The 23,164-nt window shown below is 44.9% G+C and overlaps 2 protein-coding genes across 11 annotated transcripts in view; one reads left to right on the top strand and one right to left on the bottom strand.

Moving 5' to 3' along the window:
* mix23 (mitochondrial matrix import factor 23) overlaps window positions 1–18,457 on the bottom strand; it is a 61,272-nt gene extending 42,815 nt beyond the window's left edge. For 8 of the 9 annotated variants that reach the window (XR_011086065.1, XR_011086066.1, XR_011086068.1 and 5 more), the window contains exon 1: window positions 18,307–18,429. Coding sequence is in view for 5 of the 9 variants with exons in the window: in XM_049758491.1 (XP_049614448.1) it covers window positions 18,307–18,357 (51 nt within the window). In the remaining 4 variants the exon portion in view is untranslated. Of the gene's footprint in view, window positions 1–18,306 lie in introns of all 9 variants that reach the window. The other variant, XR_011086067.1, reaches the window with a different exon arrangement.
* Window positions 18,458–18,528: 71 nt separating this feature from the next.
* The window catches only part of fam162a (family with sequence similarity 162 member A), a 92,242-nt gene continuing 87,606 nt past the window's right edge, over window positions 18,529–23,164 (top strand). For both annotated transcript variants that reach the window (XM_049758484.2, XM_068649404.1), the window contains exon 1: window positions 18,529–18,686. In XM_049758484.2, coding sequence (XP_049614441.1) covers window positions 18,569–18,686 — 118 coding nt within the window. In that variant the 5' untranslated portion in view covers window positions 18,529–18,568. The remainder of the gene's footprint in view (window positions 18,687–23,164) is intronic.

Raw genomic sequence — 23,164 nt, forward strand, 5'->3', positions numbered from 1 at the left:
TCAGACTCAATGTCCCCCGCCTCCCCCGGGACGTGGGAAAAGCTCTGCCGGAGGTGGGAGTTGAAGCTCTTCCTGACAGGAGATTCTGCCAGACGTTCCCAGCAGACCCTCACAGAGCGTTTGGGTCTGCCAGGTCGGACCGGCATCTTCCCCCACCATCGGAGCCAACCCACCACCAGGTGGTGATCAGTTGACAGCTCCGCCCCTCTCTTCACCCGAGTGTCCAAAACATGCGGCCGCAAATCCGATGACACGACTACAAAGTCGATCATCGAACTGCGGCCTAGGGTGTCCTGGTGCCAAGTGCACACATGGACACCCTTATGTTTGAACATGGTGTTCATTATTGAAAATCCGTGTCGAGCACAGAAGTCCAACAATAGAACACCGCTCGGGTTCAGATCAGGGGGGGCCGTTCCTCCCAATCACGCCCTTCCAGGTCTCACTGTCATTGCCCACGTGAGCATTGAAGTCACCCAGTAGAACGATAGAGTCCCCAGAAGGAGCGCTCTCCAGCACTTCCTCCAGGGACCCCAAGAAGGGTGGGTACTCTGAGCTGCCGTTTGGTGCATAGACACAAACAACAGTCAGGACCCGTCCCCCCACCCGAAGGCGGAGGGAGGCTACCCTCTCGTTCACCGGGGTGAACCCCAATGTGCAGGCGCCCAGCCGGGGGGCAATAAGTATACCCACACCTGCTCGACGCCTCTCACCGTGGGCAACTCCAGAATGGAAGAGAGTCCAGCCCCTCTCGAGAGGGCTTGTACTGGAACCCAAACTGTGCGTGGAGGCTAGTCCGACTATATCTAGTCGGAATCTTTCTGCCTCGCACACCAGCTCGGGCTCCTTTCCAGCCAGAGAGGTGACATTCCATGTTCCAAGAGCCAGCTTCTGCAGCCGGGGATCAGACCGCCAAGGTCCCTGCCTGTGGCTGCCGCCCAGCTCACATTGCACCCGACCCCTTCGGCCCCTCCCACAGGTGGTGAGCCCATGGGAAGGGGGACCCACGTTTCCATTTCGGGCTATGCCCGGCCGGGCCCCATGGGCGAAGGCTCGGCCACCAGACGCTCGCCTTCGAGCCCCGCCTCCAGGCCTGGCTCCAGAGGGAGGCCCCGGTGACCCGCGTCCGGGCGAGGGAAAACAAAGTCCATTTATGTTTTTCATCATAAGGGGCTTGGGTGAGCCGTGCTTTGTCTGACCCCTCACCTAGGACCCGTTTGCCATGGGTGACCCTACCAGGGGCATGAAGCCCCCGACAACATGGCTCCTGGGATCATAGGGGCACGCAAACCCCTCCACCACGATAAGGTGACGACTCGCGGAGGGGTAAGCCATAATCAGCAATATTAAAATAAAAAAAGGCTTGCAATATTTTAGTTGACTTGTAATGAATCCAGAATGTATTACATTTTTGTTTTTTTAATTGCATTTAAGAAAATAAAGAACTTTATCACAATATTCAAATTTTCTGAGACAGTCCTGTAGAGCCCTGAACGCCAAAACCAGCAGACACAGAGACAGCTTCTTCCCCCAGGCTGTCTGTCGCTTTGATGAACTCACACCACTCTTAGAGTCTCAGAGTCATTGCTGTGCAATAACATCCTACTCTCCACGCCTTTTTTGAATTGTCTGTATTATGTGTACTATGAGAATATTTGTCAATTTTCGCACACGTCCTGAGTGTTGTTAGTCACCTAAATGTTGAACAGAGGCTATGATGTACCAAAGTCAAATTCCTTGTTTGGCATGCTCAAACATGGCGAATAAAAATTCTTGAATCTTGTCTATTCCACCAGAGAGCCCAGCTCCTTGATTATCACTCCTTGCCTGTCCAGTCTGGAAGCATCCTCCTTGGATGTGCTGCTCCACCAGCACACCACAGTGTAGAATGATACACTAGAAACCGCAAACTGGTAGAAAATATCTAACACTTTGTTCCAGATGTTGAACAACAGCTGCCTCCTCAGGAAGTACAACTTATGCTGCATCTTTCTGTGCAGGTCGCTCATGTGTGCTGACCAGTCCAGTTAACCATCCACCACAACCCAAGATATCTGTCCACACCCTCTATCTCCTAGCCCAAGTTTCCCAAATTCTATGACCAGCTCCTTTGTCTTGGAGACGTTAAGTTCCAGATGGTTGGAGCGGCTCCAGACGGCAAAGGTCCCCACCAGACAGCTGTACTCCTCATTGTCATCCTTGGTATACCTCCCACAATAGTTGGTCATCCACAGCTCAGAGTTGTAACTAAAGTCCAATGTGTACAGTGGGAAGATAACGAATATAGGATAAAAAGCCATTTGATTGACTCATACGAAATGACAGCCATCTGGCAGAGGAAGTCCACACTTCATCCTCACGGGGGTCAAGTCAGGTCATGTTTATTTATATAGCCCCAGATCACAGACAAGCCTCAAAATTGTGCAAAATTTGACAGTAGATGGGGAACCACTCGCCTGCACATTTACTACCGGAAGCCGTGTCAGAAAGCTCGGTGCACACTCACAAGTGCGTGTACGTACTCAGTAGTACGGAAATGGCGCACTCGCGCTCTATTTGTATCAGTGCATTCTTGTAATTTGCGCGCCGAGCTTTCGGATACAGTTTTACGTTAAAGCCACCCACAAACCTTCCCCTGGAATCCTTCCATTAAAATGAGTCGCCCAAGGAAAAGCAAGGTGGACACTGACCGCCGAGTGTTTAAAAAGAGTGGCCAATTTGGCTCGACGTACGCGACGTGACGTTCAGGCACATGAACATCAACATCAACCCGTCACAGATCTAGGTAAACGGACCAACACCTCGGATCTCTCCTAAGAATTGCCACAACAAATTTTACTCCAGACTATGACACACTAGCAAAAAAAGGGAGACCAACAACACTGTTCCCACTGAAAGTGAAGGGGAGGCTTTCAAGTTTGTTGTAAAAAAATGCATTTTGAATATGATCTGTACAAATAGCAGGGATTGAAACTAGCGACCATTCTCATTTTCAAACAATGCAGGATGCTCAAGGACAGGGGTGTCAAAGTCAAATGGACGGAGGGCCAAATAAAAAATTTTGCTACAAGCCAAGGGCCGGACTGATCGAATGTTCATTGAAATGTTTTTAAATGACGCATATAGTCTAGTGAACCTAATTGAACCTACTGAAAACCTAACAAATATATTCCAATATGATCAGATAAATAAAGCAATATTTTCTTATGGCTCTGTCAGTAATCTTTAATTTTCAACAGACACAAAAGACAAATTTCCTTTATATAAAAATCCCCATAACATTAAAGGGAAATGTGCTTTCGGCAGTTTGCAAACATATTTTTTAAGGTTGTGTTAAACTTATAATCATATTAATATAATATCTAGTATCGGAGTGCTCGTGTGGATTGGTGGGTGGCGAAGAATGTGCAGGTAAACTGCATGAACTTGTTTTCTTCGAAGTGTTGTGGAATAGGCCCAGACAGGGAGTACCGGACGAGAACACCTCAAGGTCGGTGAGAAACGAGAACAACATCACGTCCAGGTGGTCGGCCTTCGCGGGGAAAACCCAACCGCCTGACCTCAGTAATAACACCTAGACGGGGAGGAGATGGCCATCAACCAATCATCACACAATGTTTTGCATGCTTTAATATTCATATTGTGTTTCTTCAAAACTGGGCAACCCGGAAGAATGTGTCGTCTTTTGGTGGTCACAAAAACGCACGAGTTTTAGTGTGAGGGACCCGGGACCCAGGCCTGTATTAGTGCGCTTTGTTAGGAATAAACAATTGGTAAATTTGGTCTGATTGATCTACTGGTCTTCTCTTTGACAGAACAAACTTGCAAAATTGTTAGGTGCGCCAGTGTGTGGATTGGGACATAGCAACTCATGTGTTAAGTGTTGATCGCAATTTGGAGTCAGATCAATAACTAAAATCCGTAGCCTAACAACATGAACATTAAATGAAAGAAACCTGTATTGTTTAAGGCACCATCAGTAACCTATATTTTATATTTTAGCAAAAGTGGTCTAAATTTACTTCAAAGAAAAAAATAATAGCAATTTTCTTTCATCCACTCAACTGAAATATTTTTAAAATATAATTGGATTGAAATACAATAGAATAAAATGCAAAAATCTATTAATCAAAAACACTTTCCTCAAGGAGAAGTAACATGCAGTGAAAACAAATATTAAACTTTAACTTTTAAACTTTCTATTTTAGCAAAAGTGGGCTAAATTTACTTCAAAGAAAAAAATAATCCGCGTCTTTCGTTTCATAATGTCGTCTCAGATTATACTCTTTCAGTACCGCCACACTTTCTCCACACAGAAGACACAGGTTTTCCAGCTACCTCCGTGAAGATATACTCCGACTCCCACTTGTTTGAAACCCCCAGTTCTCAGTGTCCACCTTTCTTTTTGCCATTTTTGAAAGTTAATTTTACAGTTATGCTGACTGCTAATAATAAACACTGAAATGAAGCAGCGTACTGCTCGGTGCGTCACCGTTGCATTGTGGGAAATGTAGTATTGGTGCGTGTAAAAGATCTGCGGGCTGCCGGCTTGCTGCGGTCTGCGGGCCGGTTCTAATAATAAATAAAGATCATCCCAGGGGCCGTAAAAAACCTTCTCGCGGGCCGGATGTGGCCCGCGGGCCTTGACTCTGACATATGTGCTCAAGGACATTGATGCACCACCTGTTTGTGACTAATGTTAACCTGTAAAGTTCTTAAGGCTTACTGTTGGGAATAATGTACTTTTTATCATTGGAATCTATGTATCTACTTTTGTGTGCAAGATTCTCCGCAGTATGTGACAGTCTGGCCTCGTGATAATGACTTGGGGGCATATGGCCGGCTAATGACTGGAGTCATGAGCCACGCTATACACTAAGCCCCACAGTTAGCTAGACATGTACAGATCATGAGATTGTCATGGGATGTCTGAAGCAGACAAAGGTCTTATTTAAGTTGAAGTCATGAGTACGGCACAGCGATGTATTCCCAAGGGCACTAAGACTACGTCTTTGTTAAGCTAATGGTCATGAGACGTCCATACTGCCCCCCGTCCATAAGAGTATCCCCTTTGTTCTGTGGTAATGAGATGTCCTTCCTGTCTGGAAACCTACCCGATCATGTACACTTGCCCAATTGTTTCTTTCTCAATAAAAGACACGGCTAAACTCGAGAAGAGCGCGGATCTCAGCCACACTTGCTGTGTGTGTCTGGGGTGCGTCCTTCTGCGCGGAAGAAAACGCTAAGCCAAAAAGACCTACCGTCTCTGAGATTGATTTCAGATAAATGTTGTCAACCCAACACTTACTTTAAGGAAGTGTTTCCCGTTTCCTCACCTCTGTTACCAGGTGTTTGTGAGTTAAAACTCTGCTCTGATTTTCAGATACCCCTCACCGTGTTGCCGTTTTGATTACTTTATTTGGATGTATGCTTTCACCGATTCTTCAAGATGATATATTTGGTCAGAATGTTTGCCGTTTGATGTGATCTCATAAGATAAACATCTTTCATTAATCTGACCTGCAGGCAGTGTCGTATTTTATGAGAATCACTGATAGCAGTTTTTTAGGGATTTTTTTTTTAATGCTATTAATAAATGCATTTGTTTTCCTAAAACTTTTTTTGAATCTCCATGCTTTACTACCTACTAAAGGCCAAAACTTTTTATGCAATGACCTTTACAGGTCGTTTATATTACACAAATATTCACACAAATACTACATCCATCTGCTCCTGGTTCGGCCCCCCGATCAAAATTCAGAACCCAATTTGGCCCGCAAGTCAAAAAGTTTGCCTATCCCTGCTCTAGCCGAATCGGCCAACACAGGTTAATTAAAGGCCACAGCATCAAAATGTGTTTTTAATCGTGTCTTAAATGTTTTTACTGAGGTAGCAGTTCTGATATCTATCGGTAGGGCATTTCAAAGCTCTGGAGCCCGAATAGAAAATGCTCTTTTCCATGCTGACTTCTTTTTGGCTCTTGGGGCCACGAAAAGATAAGCGTTTTGCGACCGAAGGTTACGGGTCGGAGCGTAAGGTACAGCTAGGTCGACGAGATACGAAGGCGCTAAGTCATGCAGTGTTTTATAGGTTAATGAAAGAACCATGAAGTCGCATCTTAAATGGACTGGGAGCTAATGTAAGTTGGCTAATATTGGGGTAGTATGACCAAACTTTCTCGTCTCGCCGCAGCATTTTGTACCAACTGTAGACTTTTAATACTGGATTTAGGAAGACTAGAGAACATTACGTCACAGTAATCAATTATTATAATAAACGCATGTATAATAATTTCCGCATCACGAGTTGAAAGAATCGTACGAGTCTCAGTAATATTACGGAGGTGAAAAAAACGGAGTTATAATTATGTTCTTAATGTGTTTTTGAAAGGAGAGCGTTCTCGTCAAATATAACACCGAGATTGGTTACAGTATCACTTTGGCTGATTTACATTTATCCATATTTACAGTGGTTTCTTTAAATAGGTGGTGATAACGAGCAGGACCAATTATCAACATCTCGGTTTTATCTGGGTTAAGACGTAAGAAATTGAGAGACATCCATTGCTTAATCTCAGCAAGGAGATTACAAAAATTCCGCGGATTTGTCATCGATAACGGCATATATGATTGGGTGTCTTCCGCATAACATTGAAGACTAATGTTATATTTACGTATAATGTCCCCAAGTCGTATACAGTCGTATGCAAAGGTTTGGGCACTCCTGATCATTTTCAAGATTTCGCTTTATAAATCATTGGTTATTCTGATCAGCAATTTCAGTTAAATACCTATATCATATAGCAGACAAACACAGAGATATTTGAGAAGTGAAATGAAGTTTATAGGATTTGCAGAAAGTGTGCAATCATTACTTAAACAAAAGTAGGCAGGTGCATAAATTTGGGCACCCCAACAGAAAAATGACATTAATATTTTGCAGATCCTCCTTTTGCAGAAATAACAGCCTCCAAACACTTTCTATAGCTTCCAATGAGAGTCTGGATTCTGGTTTAAGGTATTTTTGACCATTCTTCATGACAAAGCACCTCCATTTCAGTCAGGTTTGATGGTTTCCGAGCATGGACAGCCCGCCACTTATTTTCAATAATATTCAGGTCAGGGGACTGAGATGGCCATTCCAGAATGTTGTACTTGTTCCTTTGCATGAATGCCCTAGTAGAATTTGAGCAGTGTTTGGGGTTGTTGTCTTGTTGAACTATCCAGCCCCTGCTCAACCTCAACTTTGTCACTGATGCTTGAACACTGTTCGCAAGAATCTGCTGATACTGACTGGAATCCTTGCGACCTTCAAGTTTATCAAGATTGCCAGTACCTGCACTGGCCACACATCCCCACAGCATGATGGAACCACCATCAAATTTGACTGCAGGTAGCAAGTGTTTGTCCTGAAATGTCTTCTTCCACCATGCATACCGCCCCTTGTTAGGTCCAAATAACTCAATTTTAGTTTCATTAGTCTCTAGTTTTGGGTAATGGGGTCACAAGTCAAGTCAAGTTTATTTATATAGCCCTAAATAACAGGCAAGTCTCAAAGGGCTTCACATATACAAAAATTTGACAATTATTCTCAAACATCCCCTGATCTTAAACTCCCAGGAGGGCAAGGAAAAACTAAAAAAAAAACTTGAGAAGGGACTACAGATGGAAGGATCCCTCTTCCAGGTTGACCAGGCTGCAATGGATGCAGAGACGGCACATAGAATACACAATATAAAACAATCCAAAGAAAAAGTAGATGTCCATATTACAAGTGAAGAGCTGCAGGAAAGTGCTCTCAATTGTCCTGGCAGTATCTTCGAGGGTGGTAATCCGCCTCAGATCCGTCATCCCAATTGATCGACAAGAAATCACCTACGACCAAAGTGCAAGAGCCAGTAGACCAAGATGGTTTGGGACGGCTATGCGTCTTAACAGGCTCATCGCAGTTAGCAGGCCGCTTGGGGCTAATGCTAACTGGGCTAGCCTGCTGACTACAGCTCACATTTGTGTCCGCCACATCTACGATTACGTACCTTTAGCACTCTAAAAGAAGGGTGCAGGTGGTGCAGGGAGCCATACAAACCTTTTGTTCAGAAGCCATACTTGCGTGTCCAACAAACGACGGTAGACAGAGAGTCACGAAGCCTCCGCTGAACGCCAAGCAGTGACGTGGTCGGAATGGCAAGGATTGACCGTCCACGACTTACAAACAATAGTAATCTCCCAAAAGTTGAGTAAAAACGTAAAATGCGAGTGAGGGAAACTAGACAAATTTAAAAATGTAGGTCATCTCTCCGGCGTCGCTGTGGCGCGCTCTACGTGACAAACCAGAATTCAGCAGATCACTGCGGCATGCTGGAGCCCATTCCAGCAGTCTTTCGGGCAGTAGGCGGGGAACAATCTGAACTGGTTGACAGCCACTCGCAGTGCACACACAAACAGCCATTCACGCTCACAATCACATCTACGGGCAATTTGGAGTGCACAATCGGCCTACCATGCATTTCTTTGGAATGTGGGAGAAAGCCAGAGTACCCAGAGGAAACCTACGCAGGCACCGTCAGAACATGCAAACTCCACACTATTTCAAATGTAATTTTTCAGGGGCTTTATGCGGCCAAAGGGCCATAACATGTCAAGATGGGCATGCACCACCATAAGCCATCCGGTGCAACAAGACAGAACCTCATGTGGTCTCCTTAATTGCAAAGTAAGTTTTACTTGTACACGCATTTAAAACATTCAAACCAAACCTTGTGTCAGTAACTTTAGTCCCTAAAATCCTTGTTTGCAGAGCTCCTCCTTGCCAAAGTTCCAAAGGAATTCAGTGTGGACCAAAAGGGATTTCCAGCCCTTGGCCTGCACATAGCAGAGGAATTAATCAAAGACACTGGTAAAATTATATATTATGAATTACCGTAATTTCACGACCAAAGGGCGCACTGTACTAAAAGGCGCAGTCTCAGTTATGTCTGCCATCACTGTATTTAACACACACATATAAGGTGCACTGCATCGTAGGGCTGATTTACGGTAAACAAAAACAAAAAAAAACGTCATGGGATCAAGAAAGTGAGTTTGGTTGTACTTTATTCTACTGTTTAACCATGTACTCTACTGCAGTGGTCCCCAACCACCGGGCCGTGGACCAGTACCGGTCCGTGGGTCACTTGGTACCGGGCCGCCAAGCCGCACAGAAAAAAAAACATTTTATTGATGATCAATTAATTCAGGTCAAGACGCTCGTCCCGGTCATGTGACATGTTTCCCCAGTCGAACCCGGAAAGCTAGCAAAAATGAGTAAGAATTATTTTGAAAACTATAACAAGATTGGCGATTCTCTCCCAATTACATCCGTCGATTCAGGTCAAGAAGCTCGTCTCTGTCACGTGACATGTCACCTCAGTTGAGCCCGCGAACCAAGCAAAAATGAGCAAGAAACAGATGTTTGAAAAGCTTCTTCGGAAAGGGAAAAAAGCCCAATGAGGAGACGGAAGAAAAAGAGGCTACGACTTCTAAGAAAAGGAAAGCTGCATTTAAAAGAAAATTTTTGAAGTCCTACTTAAAATATGGATTTATCGCCAGAGGTGACCCTGACGCGCCAAGCCCACTCTGCATAATATGTGGCGATAGGCTAGCTAACGAGGCAATGAAGCCTTCAAAACTGCTTCGGCACATGGAGACCAAGCATCCTGCATTAAAAGACAAACCTTAACCACTTCGGGTGTCATAGTCTCTGATTACGCCTAGATGGGACCGGCTCATTTCTGAGAAACAAGCTCAGTGCTCCCACTAATTCAACGTAATTGGGAGTTTTATTTTTATGTCGTTTATACGTACAGTCAAACCTCGGTTTTCGACCACAATCCGTTCCAGAAGGCGGTTTGAGAAGCGAAGCTGTCAAATTCCGAATCTACTTTTCCCATTACAAATAATGGAAAAAGAAATAATCCGTTCCAAGACAAAAAAACCCCAGCCTTTTTTAAGCATGTTTTCATTTGCGCATTTTTGTCCGATCGCGCAACTGTAGCCCACCGCCGAACGCCAAACCGTAGCGCATCGCCGACCGCGCAACTGCACCGCGCTGGTCACATTATTGTGACAGAGCCGTCGCTGAAATTTAGAAAATATTTTTAAAGTCCTGATGTACTTTCCCAAATTTAAGTGGACATCAGTGCGCAGGGACCTTAATTTGGTCCGATTGCGCAACCGCAGCACGCCGGGCGCTCACTGTCGCATTGCTTTAAGAGCGTCTTTGTGTTTGCTTTACTGCTTCCACTTGCTTTCTTTGGAGGCATGATTAGGGGTTAATACAATCCTCCAAGTAACGAAAATACAATAACAACGGAGTCAGTCTGCATCCGGGCCGCGCGGTCGGGTTTTCTCGGGTCCTCCCTGCTCATCTTGCGAGGTTTGACCTCTGAATTTTATTTGACAACCGAAGCAAAAAAAATCTCGAATTTTTTGTTTGAATTCCAATTTGTTCGAGAACCATGACGTTGGAAAACCGAGGTTTGAATAGATGCAGCTCACTGACAAGTGCCGCTATTTGAGCTAATTTTAGAACAGTCCTGTGGGCAACTCGTGCGGTCCTCCGTGTTGGTGACCCCTGGAATAGACCTTACCACGGAGGCTGTGGAGTGTGATTCTTCTGTAGTTGGAACACACCCTCCGGTCTCCATTCTTATAAACTGGAACCACCACCCCAGTCTGCCAATCCAGAGGCACTGTCCACGCAATGTTGTAGAGGCGTGTCAGCCAAGTCAGCCCCATAACATCCAGAGCCTTTAAGAACTCCGGGCAGATCTCATCAGCTCATCCTCGCCTTCGAGGAACTTTTTAACTACCTCGCCGACTTCGACACCAGAGATTGAAGAGTCCACCTCAGAGTCTTGAGGCCCTGCTTCTACAAAGGAATTGAGGAGGTCTTCTAACTATTCTCCCCTCCGACTCAAGACGTCTCATGTCTAGGTCAGCACCACACCGTCTCCACTGTACACAGTATTGCTTCCCTCTTCTGAAATACCAGATGCTGGACCAGAATATTAGTTATTCTCCATGGCCTTGCTGAACTCTTCCCATGCCTCAGCAACCGCCGAAGCCGCATTCCGCTTGGCCAACCGGTACCTGTCGGCTGCCTCACAAGCCAAAACGGCCTGATAGGACTCCTTCAACTTGACGGCTTCCCTTACCGTTGGTGTCCACTAGCGGGTTCGAGGGTTTCCACCACGACCACCTTATGGCCACAGCTCCAGTCAGCCGCCACTCAGACTCAATGTCCCCCGCCTCCCCCAGGATGCGAGAAAAGGTCTGCTAGAAGTGAGAGTTGAAGCGCTTTCTGACAGGGAATTCTGCCAGACGTTCCCAGCAGACCCAAATGTACTGTGAGGGCTGCCATGACAGGCACCGACCATGACAGGCACCGACCATGACAGGCACCGACCCCTTACGGCCACAGCTCTGGTCGGCCGCCTCAACAATGGAGGTCCCCTCGTTTCCCTTGGGATGTGGGAAAAGCTCTTCCAGAGGTGGGAGTTGAAGCTCTTTCTGACAGGGGACTCTGCAGATGTTCCCAGCAGACCCTCACAGTACGTTTGGGTCTGCCAGGTCGGACTGGCATCTTCCCCTACCATCGGAGCCAACCCACAACCAAGTGGTGATCAGTTGACAGCTCCACCCCTCTCTTCACCCGAGTCTCCAAAACACGCGCCTGCAAATCTGATAACATGACAACTATTGAATTTCACGAGCATTTATTGAACTGAAACACGGAGCATACATAGCACCACAAAGTGGCAGTATTTCACATCCTGACCGGCATTAACCTGAATTGTTAAATTACTGTATTACAACACTCCCACTTAATTTTGCAAGCCATTTTAATTCCGCATTTTTCTTTTTACCTTATTTACCAGTAGTCTTAACTTAGGCTTTAACAATACTAAACATTGGCCTATGACATACTTATCAGAGTTACACAGCACGGAGTCCAATGTCTCTCCTAAGTTACTCAAACTTCTGCTTTGCTAAAGGCTTGGTCAAGATATCTGCCTTCATATTATCTGTAGGACAGTATTGCAGTTGAATTTGTCCATTCTGCACACATTCACAGATGTAGTGGTAGCAAATGTCTATGTGCTTTGTTCTTGAATGGTCAACTGGATTCTTAGCTATGGCATTAGCTCCTTGGTTGTCTTCCAGAATCACTGTTGATGTAACGTCCATTCCGAGATCACTGAGTAGTCGTGTAAGCCAGGTACATTGTTGTGCTGCCTGGCTGAGAGCGACGTATTCTGCTTCAGCTGTTGACAGTGCGACTGTGTTCTGTTTCTTGCTGAGCCAGCTTACTGCTCCTCCACTCAGTAGGAAGACATTCCCGGTTGTAGAACGACGATCATCCTGATCTCCTGCCCAGTCAGCGTCTGAGAAGCCGACTAAAGTTCCAGACTCTGACCTCTGGTACTTGAGAGCGAGGTTTGTGGTACCTTTCAGATAGCGAAGAATCCTCTTCACAGCAGTCATGTGTGCAGTGTTTGGTTATGCGTTGAACGTTGACACACACTCACTGCTTGTGCGATGTCTGGCCTGGTGGCCATTGCTGCGTACAACAGGCTTCCTACAATTGACTGGTAGGTACCTGGATTCACTGGCTTACTAACATCATCATTTTTCTGCAACTTCACATTTGCATCAGCTGGGGTTGTGACGGGATTGGCTTTATCCATCCCGTATTTCTGAAGAATAGCTTCAATGTAATGCTTTTGATGAAGATACACACAGTTGTTTGTCTTGTCTTGAATCACTGAGATGCCCAGTATGTAAGACAACTCACCCATGTCTTTCATCTTGTATCTCTTTTTCAGAGCAACTTTCAACTCACTCATGCTCTGCAGTGACTCTGTGATCAGAATCAGATCATCGACATAAACAGCTAATATCTCTAGCCCCTGTCGAGCTCTCACGAACACACAGGGGTCTGATGTGCTCTGATTGAAACCAAGATCTTTCATGAACTCTGTGAAAGTCTTACTCCAGCAGCGAGGTGACTGCTTAAGGCCGTAAATTGACTTTTTCAGCTTGCACACCAAGTGCTCTTGGCCTGGTTTGACGTACGTGTCTGGTTGCTCCATGTATATTTCCTCCTCTAGATGTCCATTTAGAAATGGAGTAACGACATCCATCTGGTGTACATGCATGTTATTCTGAACTGCAAAGGACAGCAATGTACGCATTGATCTGAATCGTACAACAGGTGAGAAAGTTCCATCGTAGTCAGCACCATACTTCTGTGAGTAACCCTTGGCAACAAGTCTGCACTTGTATCTCTCCACTTCTCCATCACTATGGTGCTTGACTTTGAACACCCATCTCGAACCTATTGGCTTTCTGTCTTTTGGTAATTCCACTAAGTCCCAAGTATAATTTTTGAGCAGGGACTCATACTCCAAATCAGCTGCTTCATTCCATTCCTTAGCATCAGAGCTCATCATTGCTTCCTTCAGTGTACTTGGCTCATTTACACTACAGACATTTGCATAATGTTCGACAGTTACTATGTCTGCATATTCATCATAGCCATACCTTTTTGGGGGCTTTCTGACTCTGCCGCATTCTCTCAACTATTCTATTGTATTCAGTGACAGCTGCAACATAGATGCTGTGAATGGGAGCACATACAGGACAGAGACAATAAAAAGAATGCGACCTTCGAGACTAAACTGAAATCAAAGTCACCAGGTAACACAGATAGTAAAGAAAAAACTTCTAAAAACTCCCTAAAAAATGTCCGGCTTATGGTAAAACGTGCAACAATTGTACTAAAAATAACCACTATGCTCGGTGCTGCAGAAATCAGACCCCAAAACAAAGTCCATGCAGTGGATGAAGATGACTCTGATGAATTTTATGTGGACACTGTGACAGAAAACAAGGTGGAAAAACAAGATTGGATGATGACACTTGAAGTGAATGACACGCACATGGAGGTTAAACTGGATACAAGTGCCCAGGCGAACGTCGTATCAGAGAGAGAATTCAAGAGAATCAGACCCAAAATGCCACCAGTGATTCATCCATACCGCAAAGTACCATTTGCTCTTCAAAAGCCACTGAAGGATGAGCTGGATCGGATGGAGAGACTGGAGGTGATTGGGCAAATTGATGAACCTACGAGTGGGTGAGTTCTCTTGTTATTGTTGAGAAAAGTAATGGACAGCCAAGAGTATGCATGGATCCAAGAGATCTAAACAGAGCTAACTGTTTCAAACTCCCCACGGGAGAAGAAATCATGTCAGTTTGCAAATGCAAAATACTTTAGCAAACTGGATGCATCATCAGGATTTTGGCCATTCAAGCTAGACAATAGTGATGGATCCATGAGGCGTCGTGTATCGTTTCGACACATTGCCGAACTGTATTGACACTGTGCCGATACTGTGTCGCTGACTGCTGACACCAGCTGGACCTTAAAAATACTACAGGCAACCTAGTTGACAGACTCGACTGACACTGATTTGATGACCTAGTATATACATGAATTAATTTAAGTAATTATATTTTATATTCTATTGTTTCACATATTAATTTAAATTGAAAATATATTTTATTTTTTAGTTACAGTCAATCAATAATGTGAACATGTACCGTAACATGAAAATCTAAGTGAACATGTGAAAGAGGATGCTTGTGCACTGGGATTTGTTTTTTACTAATTTTATTTAAAACAATAAGATTTTCCAATGTTTTGAAATTGAGCCTGTTGAGCTTTTTGGACACAATTTCTCCCGCTGTTGAAAACACCCACTCACACGGCGCAGATGAGGCTGGAGTGCAGTGTAGTGGGTCTTTTGATTCTCCCAGTATCTGACTTGGGGCTGCTCCATAATTCTTGATAACTTCGAGGATGAACCGCAAAAGATCAGATATTGTTTTAGCAGATCCATCCTGTTAACAATGCGCTTCCTTTAACAGAGCTAAAGCGCGCTTTCTTGACAGACAACACTGCTGCTCGTTCGGTCACGTGACTTTTTGAAAGCGATACGCGCACTGACACGGGGCTTAGCTCTATGAGCTTGACACATGCGCCGACGCATCGGTGTTGCCGGACCCATCACTACTAGACAATGCTAGTTCAAAACTATGCACATTCAACAGTCCATTTGATAGATATAGATTCCGGCGACTGCCCTTCGGCATTGCTTCAGCGCCCGAGGTGTATCACAAAACAATACACGTGATCTATGAGCACCTCGAAGGAGTGGACACATCAATGGATGATATCATTGTGTGGGGAACTTCAAAAACAGAACACGACAACAGATTGAGAAATGTGCTTGAAGCAACCAGAAAAGCAAATCTGAAGCTGAATAAAGAGAAATGCCTGCTCGGAGTGAAGGAACTGACATTTGTAGGGGACATCCTGAGCAATGAAGGCGTAAGACCGGATCCCAGAAAAGTGTCAGCAATTGAAAACATGCCAAGGCCACAATGCAAGAAGGATGTACAGAGGTTTAATGGCATGATCAACTACATGGGAAAATTCATACCCAACCTTTCTGAAAAGATGGCGCCACTGAGACAGCTGACTGAAAACAAAATAGAATGGGAGTGGAACCATGAACATGAGAAATCGTGGTGCGAACTGAAGAAGTTGCTCACAGAAGAGCCCATTCTGAAGTTCTATGACCCTGTGAGACCAATTAAAATCTCGTCAGATGCATCACAAAGTGGACTTGGAGCAGTACTCATGCAGAAATATGGTGATTGGCCGCCTGTTGCATATGCTTCACGATCCATGACAGACGCGGAGACAAGATATGCACAGATTAAAAAAGAACTGCTCAGCATAACATATGCCTGCGAAAGATTTCACCAGTTTGTTTCAGGGCAAGCAATCAGTGTTGAAACTGACCATAAACCATTGATTGCGTTGTTGCAGAAGCCGCTGAATGCCTGTCCACTGAGAATACAAAGAATGATGATCTGACTGCAACGCTACGCACTAAATGTGATGTACATTCCTGGTAAGATGATGTACACAGCTGACACATTTCCAGAGCTGTCGACCCAAAAGAGCCAGCTAACTCCAAAATGGACATTGATGTACAAGTCTACGTTAACATGATCACAAATGCAGTGCCTGTTTCGGATGGAAAAATTAAACTCATAAAAAGGAAACATGCAAAAATGACACACTAAGAACACTATACAAAACTATCACAGATGGATAGCCCAACTGTAAATAATACAGTCCAACTGTTATTCAGGAGTACTGGAATATCAGAGCAGAACTGTTCGTGGTGGAAGGCTCCATCTACAAGGGAAACAAGATAGTTATTCCAAAGAGTCTTCGATGAGTGATGCTCAAGAAGATACACGCAGGACATCTTGGAATCGAAAAATGCAAAAAGAGAGCACGTGAGGTTATGTATTGGCCACGGATTAACCAGGATGTTACAAATGAGGTGTCAAACTGCACAACATGTTTGAAGTACCAAGTAAGCAATCCTGCAGAGCCACTCAAGCCACACCCGGTGCCAGACCGATCTTATCGGAAGGTGGGTGCTGATCTTTTTGTTTTTGGAGGCAAGGACTACATGGTGGTCACAGACAACTACTCCCTGTACCCAGAGGTCTGTAGATTGCATACTACGACTGCAGAAGGTGTGATTACCATGAAAGGGATATTTGCAAGACATGGCGTGCCGACTGAAGTTGTGACAGAGAATGGACCACAATTTGCCAACATGAAGTTCAGACAATTTGCAGAGGCTTGGGACTTTGTTCACACAACATCAAGTCCTCATTATCCACAGTCCAACGGCCTGGTGGAAAAGTCAGTCCAAATTGTGAAGAGACTGATGAGCAAGGCACGTGACAGTGAAATTGACTTCTTCCAGAGCATGTTAGTATACCGCACAACACCGCTTGAGTGTGGTGTGTCGCCAGCGCAGCTACTTATGGGACGACGACTGAGATCGTATCTGCCCATTCAGGAGGGAAACAGCATGAAGAAGTTCAAGGAGCAGCAAAAAGCAAAGCAGAAGTTTTATTATGATAGAGAAACAAGGAACTTACCTGAACGGCATGCTGGAGACCAAGTGATGTTTACAGACAAAACAAACACATGGACGCAAAAAGCAAATGTGCTAAGTGAAGTTCAACCAAGGTCGTATACCATTCAAACAGAAGATGGAGCTATTCTGAGTCGAAATCGCAGAGATCTTCTAAAAGAAACTGCAACTGGAGAAAAGAGATCTGAGGCAGCTGAACAAGCTAAAAACTCCACATGAGTTACCTAACCATGCACAAGAACTAGCAATCAGAAAATCTTCAAGAAGAGTTAAGCCACCTGAGAAACTCACTGAACATATTTAAATGTTTACATGTTTTACGTTGATGACACATCTCTTTAAGTACAGTTGTATATGTGTGTGATACAGACTGGTGTTATTGTAAGCTAATTCTGTTGACTATAAGGTATCTGAGTTGAGCTTAACGAGTTAAAAGAGAATAATTATTTGTTTTCAAGTGTATGCATCAGATAAGACAGACAACGTCAGTTTTGTCTATATAGAGCGTTGTTCAATGTTAAAGGGGTAGTTTTAAAAAAAAAGGAAGATGTAATGATATGAGCAAATGGAGATCTGCTTATCATTGCTGATGTGAATGTAACATGTACCTCCGGACAGCAGGGAGCGCTTGAAGAATGAGAAAATGAATAGGACGAGTGAGACGTAAATGTAGACCGTATGTGGCGAAGCGCGTTGAAAGAAAGTAAAAGTTCTTCTTCCTCAATATACGGTTTGGTTATTAAGAACCCACAAAGAAAAAAACAACACACCCAGTACTTCTTGTTAACATGATACACACACGCACACACACACAAACAAACAAACAAACAAGTGGGTCTGGTACCAACAGCCGCCCGCTACGGCAAAATAACTACTTTGAAAATATTCTTTTAAATTTGACACACCTAAGAGTTAACAATCGTACCAAATATTAAGGATTTACCAAAAAAATCGGAAAGTGAATTGAAGCTTCAGCATAGAAAATTACGGCGAAGAGCAGTTCAACGCTATATCGCTACAATTCAGTACATAGTTATTCTGAGCGCACTGAATCGATCACTAAATTGCTATCTTCCCACGATTTCAGCAATTATTTTAAAATATAATTTGCGTATCTGTATTCACTTTCCAGGGGTCCTGAAGTTACTTGCCTACAAGTGGAACATTCAGGACCATCGGAAGGCATGTACACGGCGCAGAACGAGAACGAACAAAACATATTTTAGAATTACCTGAAACATGGAAAAATCCTCACAATTTAACGTTCCGCCGGGCGCCGCCATCGTTGACCGAGCGGTCCTCTTTCACAAAGGACTTTAACACAAAGCCTTTATTGCATTCGTTTTTTATTTTCTGACTTTATGTTTCTAGAAGGAAATATTTGAATTAAAGTATTTTTATTCTGCCATCGCTAGAAAAAGTAGTGAAATTGTCAACGTATTTAATCGGACATTGTGTAATTTTGCAAACAGGCGAAAACTACAGGCAACAAGTATGAAAATATGGTCCTTTGTAGCTCATGGAAAGGAGGTTACTCGACATTTAGTGGGAACAACAGACACAAACAATATGAATTTCGTCAGATACAGACTCTCATTCTCAAACTTTTTGGGTTCGTATATGTTTTATTTTTCCGGTTGAGTAACGCGTATTATATTTTAGCCATTTGTTTGGTTTAACAGTATATTGACAACTTTGTTAAGAAGTGATATGAAGCGACATATTATACGGGTTGACTAAATAATTCATTTGACAGTTTTCATGTATTTATTTAACAGGAATTATGTATATGGATGTGCGATCAAAACACAAAAGTAACAGGGTTTATATTCAATGAGCGATTTTTTTGATGTAATTAACAAATGTTTCAGAGTGTAAGTAATGCCCCGATCAAGATTTTTAGGCTCCCAATCCGATTTTTTAAAAGTGTGCTATTTCCCATTTCCGCGAGGTCATGTAAAATCGTTGTTGTGCTTGCGCCGGTGTAGGAACAGTCAAAACGCGACAGCAGCTGTGTCCAAATCCGCAGGTTGCGTCCTCAGAAGGCAGGTTTTTCGACCGGTTTTCAGGTTAGTGACATGATTTTCAAAACTACGTCACGTGAGACACAAACGCAGCCTTAAAACTGGCCATTGTTTCATGACGCCCACATTGCTCCACTCGCGACTACAGCAATGCATTCAACAGACCCAGTCGCCGAAGCTGTTGGAAACGAAGATGAAGATACTCTTGTACGCAAGTGATCAGTGTTTCCGGTGGAGCATTTACTTTGAAGTTCCAGACACAAGTGGTGTGCCGTCGCTAAACCAATCAGGGCGTCTTCAGGTGGCATGACGTATTAAACGTCGAGAAGAGGGTAGGAAAGTGTAGAAGAAGAGAAAGGCAAAATGAAGGCTGCGAAGGTCACATTTTCATAGCCTTAACTCATGACCCGTCTCCATAGAAACCAGGCCAGATTCGAGGGCTGGTTGTCGCAGGTTGTGTGAATTTGGACACCAGCGGTGCTGTCTTGTCGCGCCGGGAATGACACCACGTCTTCGCCATATTGTGCGTTGAAAGATGCTACCTATTAATTTGTACAGATATAGTCTGTCTGTCCAAATTTGCCACAGCTTATGCAGTCCACAGAGACGGAGCTGGCTACGAAGGACCCAGCCTTTGAACCGGCCTTGGAGGACGCAGCCTGCGAATTTGGAAACAGCTTGCATGATCTTAGCTGCGAACAAACAAAAGAAAAACCTTCATAATGATGCGTGTTTGTTAAAATATAATAGAATCAGAATCAGCTTTATTGGCCAAGTTTGTGCATGCAAAACAAGGAATGTGCCTCCGGTTGATCTCGGTCTCTGTACAACATTCAGGTGACTAAAAACATTTAAGTGACAAGAACAGGATATTTTTGCCCAGTGATGTCTGTGAGACTCTTTGAGTGGTGTGAGTTCATCAGAGCGACAGCCTGGGGAAAAAAGCTGTGTCTGCTGGTTTTGGCGTACAGCGCTCTGTAACGCCGTCCGGATGGGAGTAGTTCGAACAGACTGTGACCTGGGTGAGAAGGGTCTGTAGAGATGTTATGTGCACGTTTCCTGGTCCTGGACAGGTACAATTCTTGGATAGATGGGAAGTTGGTCCCGATTATCTTTCCCGCAGTCCTGATTGTCCGTTGCAGTCTGTGCTTGTCTTGTTTGGTGGCCGATCCAAACCAGACAGTGATGGAGGTGCAGAGGATAGACTGGATGATAGCAGTGTAGAAGGTCTTCAGCAGCTCCTGTGGCAGGTTGAACTTCCTGAGCTGTCTCAGAAAGTACAGCCTCTGCTGGGCCTTCTTCCGGACAGAGTCTATGTGGCCGGTTCATTTCAGGTCCCAAGAGATTGTGGATCTCAGGAACTTCAAGGTGTCTGTGGTGGGAATAGCATTACTGAGGATAGTGAGGGGTAGAAGTGGTGGAGGGTCTCTCCTGAAGTCCACTGTCATCTCCACGGTCTTGAGCCGGTTCAGCTCCATGTGGTTTTGGCTGCACCAGTGGACCAGCCGCTCCACCTGCTGTCTGTACGCAGTCTCGTCACCGTACCGGATCAGTCCGATGAGAGTGGTGTCGTCCGGATACTTCAGGAGCTTCACAGAAGAGTCGCCTGAGGAGCAATCGTTGGTGTAGAGAGAGAAGAGCAGTGAGGAGAGGATGCACCCCTGAGGGGCGCTGGTGGCCCGGGTGTCGGATGTGATGGTCCCCAGTCAAACATGCTGTCTCCTGTTGGTCAGGAAGCTGGTGATCCACTGACAGGTGGAGGTAGGCACCGCGAGCTGGATGAGATTCTGGTGGAGGATGTCGGAAGCGATGGTGTTGAACGCCGAGCTGAAGTCCACAAACAAGATCCTGGCGTATGACCCTCGGGGTGTCTAGGTGGCGCAGGATGTAGTGCAGTCCCATGTTGACAGCATCGTCCACCGACCTGTTTGCCCGGTAGGCAAACATCAGCGGGTCGAGCAGGGGGCTCGTGATGTCCTTTAGGTGGCTCAACACTAACCTCTCAAAGAATTTCATGACCACAGATGTCAGGGTGACATTCAAACCTGTGGTGGCGGGCTTCACCATCCACGATGGTGGAGCTTTTGGAGCACGAGGGCACCTCAGAGAACGGTTGAAGATCCGTGCAAAGGTGAGTGCCAGTTGTTCAGCACAGACTTTCAGGCAGGAGGGGGACACGCCGTCTGGGCCTGGTGCCTTCCTGACCTTTTGTCTCCGGAACATCTGACACACCTCCTCTTCGCGGATCTGAAGTCCAGGCGCGGCTTCTGAAAGAGCGAGAGTAAGTGATAATGACGATGGAGGTGTGGACAGGGGGGTTGGGGGAGGTGTGGATGTTGATTGTGATGCAGGAGGTCCTGTTGTGTGGGTGGACGGTTCAAACCTGCAGTAAAACATGTTTGCCTGGTTTGCAAGCCTTGCATTTTCCACAGTTGAAGCCCGTGATGCTCTGCAAGCCTTTCCACTCTGTTGAGGGATCAGGATGGGCAGAGAGGTGTCTCTCCAGGCTCTCCCCATAGCACCTCTTGGCTATTGTTGGGTCTAAATACGATTAGACATTAAATCACTCGCTGGAATGAAGAGGAGAAGACAACCAGAACAGGTTTACTCGCGAGTAGAACGATAGAGCAAGCAATCTCAGTTACAACCTCCATCAGTTCTGAGTCCTTACTCCACGTGCCCCTCTTTTTAATGTTATGGTTGCCCTGGTTACAGAGGCGTTGCTACACTAAAGGGAAGGGGGATTGTGTCTGTAGCAACGCTGATTAGAAAAAGAATGTAGTGTGGTGTGAATTAGCACTTCGCTGTTGGCTCTTGACCCCCCGCAGAGGCCGTCCCCAGCTGTCTTCCCTCACAGTTGGCTGACTCGTTCTCGACTGTGGTCAAATACCCTGAAGCACGTTGATTGCCGCTTTGCTGTGGAACAAATGCAACTAGACCTTTGCTAACTTTATCTACTTGGTAATTAACACATAATAATAATAAGTTACTTGTCCTAAACATTTCAACACACATTAAGCAAACGTGAGGTAACCGGTATGCAGTTCCTTAAACAAACATTGAGTAAATATGGGATAACTTTTATGCAACTACTTCTAACTGTATGTAACCCTTAACAAAGAAAAACAGGTCTGATAAACTACAAGCTATGAACCAAACCTACCGCTAAATAAAAGGAATGAAGTTCCTGTGAATCAAACAAAGAACATGTCACCTATGCAAATAAGCTCTGCTCATTGTTAGTGAAGGCCTCTTACGGGAACCAAAACACACAGACAACATAAGGACAGGAAGGATACAAATGGCTGACAGGGATCAAAAGACATCCCTATCACATAAAAGGAAGAACCTAGATAAAAGGAAAAGATAAACTCGTAAAGGCGAGGCCTCCAGGTCTGGCAGGCCAAAGCTTCACTTAAAATTATTCCAACAGCTATCCTGATCTCTTGGTTCAGTGTGTTTCTGGTCTGCCTGAACAGGTCGCGGTCCCCACTCGCGTGGGCCTCCTCCTTGGCTTTGCGCAGCATTCTGAGGTTTGGTGTAAACCACGGTTTGTTGTTGTTGTATGTGCAGAAGGTGTTAGTCTGCATACACAAGTCCTCACAAAAGCTGATGTATGATGTCACACTATCGGTGAGTTCATGCAGATCTGAAGTTGTAGCTTCTAAAACACACCAATCGGTGCAGTCAAAGCAGGCTTGGAGGTCCTGCTTTGACTCCATGGTCCATTTCCTCACAGTCCTCACCACAGGTTTAGAAGTTTTTAGTTTCTGCCTGTAGGCCGGGATCAGATGAACTAGACAGTGGTCCGAGAGTCCTTAAGCTGCACAGGGCACAGAGCGGTATGTGTCCTTTATTACGGAGTAGCAGCGGTCCAGTGTCTTTGTCCCTCTGGTGGGACACGTTATGTGCTGTCTGTATTTGGGGAGTTTGCGTGTGAGGTTATCTCTGTTAAAATCATCCAAAACAATGATCAGTGAATTTGGTAGTTTTCTCTCCATGTCTGTTGCCTGGTCAGCCAGCAGCTGCGTGGCTTCGATCGCACGTGCGTGTGGTGGAATGTAAA

The sequence above is a fragment of the Syngnathus scovelli genome, chromosome 21 (genome assembly GCF_024217435.2).
Source record: "Syngnathus scovelli strain Florida chromosome 21, RoL_Ssco_1.2, whole genome shotgun sequence".
NCBI classification, from domain to species: domain Eukaryota; kingdom Metazoa; phylum Chordata; class Actinopteri; order Syngnathiformes; family Syngnathidae; genus Syngnathus; species Syngnathus scovelli.